The sequence below is a fragment of the Ptychodera flava genome, chromosome 1 (genome assembly GCF_041260155.1).
Source record: "Ptychodera flava strain L36383 chromosome 1, AS_Pfla_20210202, whole genome shotgun sequence".
NCBI lineage: Eukaryota > Metazoa > Hemichordata > Enteropneusta > Ptychoderidae > Ptychodera > Ptychodera flava.
Genome location: NC_091928.1, coordinates 519,044 through 526,798, shown reverse-complemented (window position 1 = coordinate 526,798; position 7,755 = coordinate 519,044). Strand labels below are relative to the sequence as shown.

The 7,755-nt window shown below is 34.9% G+C and overlaps 1 protein-coding gene across 2 annotated transcripts in view; it reads right to left on the bottom strand.

The window, feature by feature from the left end:
- Positions 1–5,718: 5,718 nt before the first annotated feature.
- Positions 5,719–7,755, bottom strand: part of LOC139134594 (NEDD8-conjugating enzyme Ubc12) — a 64,558-nt gene continuing 62,521 nt past the window's right edge. For both annotated transcript variants that reach the window (XM_070702710.1, XM_070701905.1), the window contains one exon: positions 5,719–6,393. In XM_070702710.1, coding sequence (XP_070558811.1) covers positions 6,250–6,393 — 144 coding nt within the window. In that variant the 3' untranslated portion in view covers positions 5,719–6,249. The remainder of the gene's footprint in view (positions 6,394–7,755) is intronic.

The following is a 7,755-nucleotide window of genomic DNA, read 5'->3' as shown; positions in this document are numbered from 1 at the left end:
TAAAACAGACTTTTAAATCATTTACTATGTATTACAAAATATCATCTGTACTCTATTCAATTTTTGACAAGAAAGCTGTCTTTTAAGGTTTTATTGAACAAGGATGTAATTTTTTATATTAAAGAGGCACTCCCACTTGGTAACATTTTTAAAACACATTTTTTTAATGCATACGGTCGATATTTGACGTGGCGACTCTGCGTGGATCGCGAGATATCGATAAAACATGTCATTTCCCGAGCGTATTTTTCATATCCCGAAGTTTTACAATCGTTTCTGGTTATGACCCGAAATCCCACGAAAGTGTGTTGTTGTGCTTATTGACGATATTCTAAGGAGTTCAAAAACGTTCGAATGACGCAATTAATTTACCTCCTACTGCGATGACTTTATATACATCATTATTAATGCCTTTACCTCTGGAAATTCTTTTTTAAAATTTCCCCTTAGCTTTTGTCGTTTTCATTATTCTCAATCAGTTGTATTAAATTTTTAAACAATACCTCATAGATATCAGTTTTCACGTGTAAAATATTAGTTGCCTCTGATGACTACATTTTGTCGTCTGCCACACAGTTATGCATGGTTCGATACATAGCGGCTGCCACGTGTGGTATGCACGCATACCACGCGGCGGCCACTATGCATACTATGTATCAACCACACCTATCTGTGCTAGTCACCTATGCGAATTCTGGTGGAATCAGCAAACTTTGTTTTTCGTTTTTTATTTGCCGAGTCAGTAGGACTCAGCTTTCTCCCATGGGACATGACCGCTCACCGACGCGAGTGGTACTGCTGTGGCGTACAGCAGGGTCAGCGTAGACTCGTACTCCATAGCTTAGTTGACAATGGCCCCAGTGCCGAATGTTCGGAAGCTGAATTCAGGTGGGCCATCGGAATTCAAACTTTAACTTTTTTGAAGACATGTTTTTATCGATATCTCGCGATCTGCGCGCAGTCGCCATGTCAAATATCGACCATTGGCATTAAAAAAATGTGTTTTAAAAATGTTACCAAGTGGGAGTGCCTCTTTAAAGAAAAAGATATAGCCTAAAGAAAAGGAGAAATGGATTCATTCCACGACAAATGGGATGCTATTTGTCCTTTGTAAAAGCTACCTTTTGAGAGATTTCAACTTATGCTACCTTGAAACCCTCTCTTTTTGTTTGTTTTTTCCCTTTGTTTTTCGTTTTCCTTACTTTGTATCCCTTGTCGTCCCTTCTGTCAATAAAGTTTTTGTTTATAAAAAAAACCCCCCAAAGCTATGAGACAAGTAGGTTTTTAGAAACACAGTTTTTGACCCAGAAGGGCAAAAATTGCCTCCAAAATGCAAAATTGCAGATTTCATCATAATTTCAATATATCATATTAAGATAACTGCTTAGGAACCTGTATATCAAATATTACAGCAGTTGGGCAAGCAGTTTTTGAGAAACATATTTTTTGACCAAATATGGCAAAATTGCCCATAAAAATACAAAAATTGCAGATTTCATCATAATAAAAATATATCATACTGAGATAAGTCCTGGGAACCTGTATACCAAATATAAAAGAATTAGGGTGATAAATTTTTGAGAAATACAATTTTTGACCAAAAATGACAAAATTGCCCAGAAAATACAATTTTTTTTTAAATTTTTTTTTTTTCAGTCCATCATCCAATGGGTATTTGGATGAGGTATGCATAACCCACTAACTCCCCCAATGGAGCACTTTGGAGTAAAGTGCTAGAGTCTTGAACTCACCGTCCTCTGACAGTGATTCCATTACTCTGAACCTACTGGGTCTTGAACCGGGTACCAAACTCACCATCCTCCGATAGTGAGTCCGTTCCCCTGACCAATGGTCCATTGCAGATTTCATCATAATATCAATATATCACACTCACTTTATCTGTAGGAACCTGCATACCAAATAGCAAAACTATCAGATGAGTAAAGTATTTTTTGAGCAACAAATTTTTTGGCCAATAATCGCCCTAAAATATTTAAAAAAAATTGCAGATTTCATCATTTGCCATTATACCACAGTTTTGATATAAGAACCTATTTACCAAATACCAGAACTATCAGACAAGTAAATACTGTTTGAGAAATAACATTTTTGACCAAAAATTGCAAAAATTGCCCCAACATATAAAATGTCATAATAATGTCAATAAATCACACTCACTTTATCTGTAGGAACCTGTTTACCAAATATCAAAACTATCAGATGAGTACTTTTTGAGAAACAAATTTTTTGACCAAAAATCACAAAAATTACCCCAAAATATAAATTTATTTGAATAAATCACATTTTGATCATCCCTATAAACCTGCATACCAAATATCAAAGCCGTCAGACAAGTGGTTTTGGTGAAACCATAGACCCTCGAGGAAAAACGGGACAAGCAACTGCTGAGGTTTCTTTGTGCAATCTATCTTGGAATATATTAAAGTTTATTTGCCTAGCGGTCCCCAACAAGAATACTTTGTGCTTAACACTGAATCTCATTTACGATCAAACTGACGTTCTGAATATGTACACTTTGCTCTTGCACAGCACGTTCCGAGTAATGACACAGAGAATTTGAGGGTTTTTTGATACTAGTCATGGTGAATGTTCTGGTAACAATGAAGATCACATTTTGGATTCTAGCCGAAGCCAACGGGAAAAAACAGACGATAAAAATAGTGTAATTTAGCCATAGACGCTACAGAAAACTCTTGCTAGGTATCTACAATATAAGTTTACATTCCCCACCATAAAAATCTCCGATAACAACAAACATTTACGAGTTAGACAGGTCTACACTTCCCCAGTCCTGCGAAACGAAAATCTGACCTTTATTTCATCTGTCAAGAAACATTTGACAAAAATCAGGGTACAGAAAAAATGACTATTCCATCGGAGCTCAAATACACTACCTTCGTCTCAAAATAGTTGTAACACTTTTCTTTCTAAAAATACCGTCAAGGACACTATGTGCTCACATTCGGTTTGAATTAGTCCATTCGAGAAATATTTAAACCAGGAAAAACAAGAATGACAAAAGCAAATAAGGTCTCCAACTTAGGTACTGGAGGTCATCTTTAGGAACATGCATATCAACTTCTATAGCAATGGGAGAAGCAGATCCTAAATACATAAGCAAATGTCAACAACAAAAAACAGAGAAGGCTTGATAAAAAGAAAAGGTGGGAGTGGGCAAAAAATGCACAAGGGATCTGGTAAAAAAGTAATGCTACATCATTGATCTTCTAAACCCTACCCCTCCTGCATATCAAATGCTCCATCCCTTGGTATTACATAAGACCAAATGACAGGAAGTACATTTACAACCTTGGAGATTTTTAATTAATGCCATGAGTGTTATCATTCTAATGTAAACAGCACTTAAGTTAGTTACAGATAGTGAAATGCCTTCCACTGTGGGTGGTGATTACAACATCTGGAATTATCCTGGATCCAAATTTCTCATCAGTTTTTGTATGTCTTACATAGAAAAGTTGCAAAAATTGATCCAAAATGAAAAAAATCACCTAAGCTTTGTTTTCTGGATCAAATTTTCCTACAAATTGGTATCAAATATGACAAAATTATGTTCACAGCCTTCAAAATTGTCTCACAACATATCCTGGGTTAGTATCGGTTATTTAAGGTCACAAACTGAGAAAAGTACCTAAAATATACAAATTTTGGGGTTTCCCAACACTTTGAGCAGAAAATTTATCTAATAACATCTTTCGGGACTTTATACCAAATTACAAAGCTATCAAACAAGGGACTTTATACCAAATTACAAAGCTATCAAACAAGTAATGTTGAGATAAAGTTTTCTTGACCAAAAATGACAATATTGTCTTAAAAATACAATTTTTTATATTTCAGGACAATTTCCACATATCTAACTATTGTCATCTCTGTACGTCTGTGTACGAAATATGAAAGCTGTCTGTCCAGGGGTTTTAAAAAGGAAACACTGTCTAAGATTTTTTGACCAAAAATGACAAATTGCACAAAAATAGTAATTTTCCCAATTTTGTCATAATTTCAACAAATTAGAAGAGTAACACCCTTGCAAAGAGACAACCCAAATTTGAGAGCAATTGGGCCGGCGGTTTCAGAGAAGAAGAATTTTTACTGAAAATGAGAAAAATCACAAAAAATTCAGCAAAAATACAAAATTAAGGATATCTTCACAATATTCATAAAACTGTATAAGGTTCACCTAAGGTACTTGCACACAAATTTTCAAAGCAATCAAAAAAGCGGTTCTTGAGTTATTAATTCTTAACCATTTTCACATTTTGTAAGCTCATTTGCATAATTTTGGCAATGCAGACTTCATTTGAACAAAATCCCATCTATAGCCCAGGATGCATCCACACACCAAATACCAAGCTGAAACGTGCAGCAGTTTGCATGTTTTTGATGTTGACGGACATACTGTACGTACATACATACATACATACATACATACACACATACATACAGACGCCATCGACTTCAGCCTATACGATAAACTCACATTGGTAAAACCAAATGTGAGCTAAAAATGGACTTGCGGGTAATCCAAAATTAACTTGTAATCCGAAAACATTATTACCGTATACCCGCATGCACGTGTCTATGGACAGGACGTTGTACAGTCAATCGGGTCCAGCTTCATTCCGTCCCCAATAAATTAACACCTCTTAATTATTCCAAGTAGGATCACACGCTGCTAATCCCATAGACCCTTTGTTCTCTATCGCAGTTGCCTGTCCCGTTTTTCTCAAGGGTTTATGGTGAAACCAATCTTTGACCAAAATGACAAAAATTGCCTTAAAAATACAACTTTGAATATTTCTGCACAATTTGAACAAATCTGAAATTGGTCATCCCTAGGGAACTATATCCTAATTATGGAAGCTGTCTGACCTGCAATTTTGAAGATTTTTAAATATATTTTGACCAAAATGGCCTTAAAAATACAAATTTGCATATTTCACCACAATTTAAATGAACTTACGTGAGGTTCTCCCAAGTAAACTGTGTACCAAATTTCTGAGCAATTGGACAAGTAGTGTCAGAGATTTTTTACCAAAAACAGCCAAAAATGCCCTTAAATACAGATTTTACCACAATTTGAACAAACCTGAAGGTCACAATATGTGCACTGCACTTTAAATTTCAAAGCAATCAGACATGCGGTTCCAGAGGAGAAGGCAATTGCTGATAGCTGACATACAACATCGGAAAATCACCCTCTTTGATAAGCTCTGTGTTGCTGACAGTGGAGCTAAAAAATTCATCTTAAATTAAAAAACTTCAGCATCAGGCAAGCTATACACATAATAGAGTTTACAGAGTTCTGGCCATTACCAAAAGTGAATGTATGTAACACATGTTACCACAATTCAATTGGCTACTTTTGAAAATTCATCCAAGAGACTGACACACACACACGCACATACATACACACATATGCACACATCTGTACAACAGCCCAGTGAGGAAAAATATCACATCACAAAGTTGTATCTGAGAATCTTTTCTGCACAATTAAGGTGTGTGAAAATATCAAACCACAATATTAAGTACTGGTTCTTTCTAAGCAAGAAATGATTTAATATGATAATGCTTTATGGATACACTTTACTTTTCCACAGAAAATGTTATGATAAGATGTGCAATGAACCATTGACAGTTAATGCACAGAAATCATGCAGACTTAACAAATCGTGATGCTGTGTTAAGGGAACTTCTTTAATGTTTACTGATTACTTACTTGATACAAAGTACAGGAAATTTGCTGTATTAAAAACCCATGATTAATGGTGAAAGGGAACATCTATTTATTAATGTTTCTTTTATTCTGCAGCCTTACATCAATCACAACTACAATGCCAATAAAAAATCAAATATATTGGTAAAAGATATCAACTAACTTATGTGTAACTATCTGACAGGCTACAAAGACTGTCTTCTCTGTCAATTTTTACAACATCATGATGACTCAACAGCTGTAAACTGCCTATCTTGAATTTTTCAAATTTAGAAAAAAACTATCTATATGTTAAACTGTCAGAGCTTAGCCTGTTTGCCATATATCTCCTGTAAAGGAATCTAACCAACAACCTGAACTTCCAGGATGGTAAAAGAAAACAAATGCTGTAGGGACATTTATACAAACATCAATGTGTCACTTTTTGAAAAACCTTAAATTGTGGTGATTGGATACAGTAATAATTTGTATTTACAAATGATGTTCCTGTTTCACGTCTTCAAGCACCTTTCAAAGTATGTGGAACCTACATAACCACCTCGCATTGATTTCATAACATTTTGTTCAAATAGTCGTCTGTTTGACTGAAGTACCTCAGCAGCATCTTTGTTCAGAGGATCTTCTGGGTTTGGTTCCTGTAAGATAGAAGTGGATGAGATCTATTATGTCAACACATCAGACATACATGACATACATGAAATGTAACTGAATCTACAAGATTAGAAAAACAACCGTAATCTTTCTTAAACATTTTTGGTACTCTGATTTTTAGCTACTATAGACTATAGTCTATAGAAGCCATTAGGATGGGTATCTGTCCGGCTTCAGTCTGTCTATCTGTCAGTCTGTCTGTCTGTATTTATGTATGTCCGTCTGTTTGTGTGGCGTCTATCCACTCAAATATCTTGAGAACCGCAGTGCTTACTGATTTGATATTTGTTGTGTAGATACAAAATATGATTATGAGAAACCATTTTTTAATTTTGTTGATATTGTTGAAAATATGCAAATTAGTGCCCAAAAAAGGCGTTTTTGGTAAAAACCGCTGGTCAGACAGTTTTGATATTTTGTATATAGGTCCCTACAGATAACCTAACTTAGATTTGTTCAAATTGTGATGAAATATGCAAATCTGTATTTTTAAGGAATTTTTTGTCATTTTTGGTCAAAACTTTATTTCATCAAAACCACTCGTCTGACAGCTTTGATATTTAGTATACAGGTTCCTACAGATGAACCAAATATGATATATTGAATAAATGATGAAATCTGCAAAATTTTGTATTTTTGGTGCAATTTGTGCCAATTTTGGTCAAAAAGTGTGTTTCTCAAAAACTACTTGTCTGATGCCTTTGATATTTGGTATACAGGTTCCTAGGGGTTCTCTTACTGTGATATACTGAACTTTGATGAAATCTTCAATTTTTGTATTTTTGGGTCAATTTTTGCCATTTTTGGTCAAAATATTTGTTTCTCAATAGTTACTCATGAGATAGCTTTGATATTTGGTATACATATTCCTGGGCTTGATCTTAATGTAATATATTGAAATTATGATGAAATCATCAATTTTGTATTTTTGCAGCTAATTTTGCCATTTTTAGTCAGGATATCCTGAAATGAGCTATCAAAGATATCAACCTTCTTTGTTAATGCATATGTCACAAAAAGTTATTCTCTATATAACAAAAAACAGAGCTCTGTTGACTGTTGGGTCGCTTTTTCTTCAAAACTGCTGGTCAGACGGCTTTAATATTTGGTTTACAGGTCTCTAGGAAGACCTTAGTGAGATAATTTCATACAGGCGGGAAATACTTAATTTTGTATCCATGTCTATAGTAGCTTCGGGTACTTTGGCCCTATGTTTTAAACAAGTCATTGTCAATGACATAGTCCCCACTTGTAATAGGAGTATTAGTCTTGATGGGGCAGGGAAATGTGGTCATTAGGAAGTATCACTGGAGTGTGTATGTTCAGATCTATGGACACATAGGTCT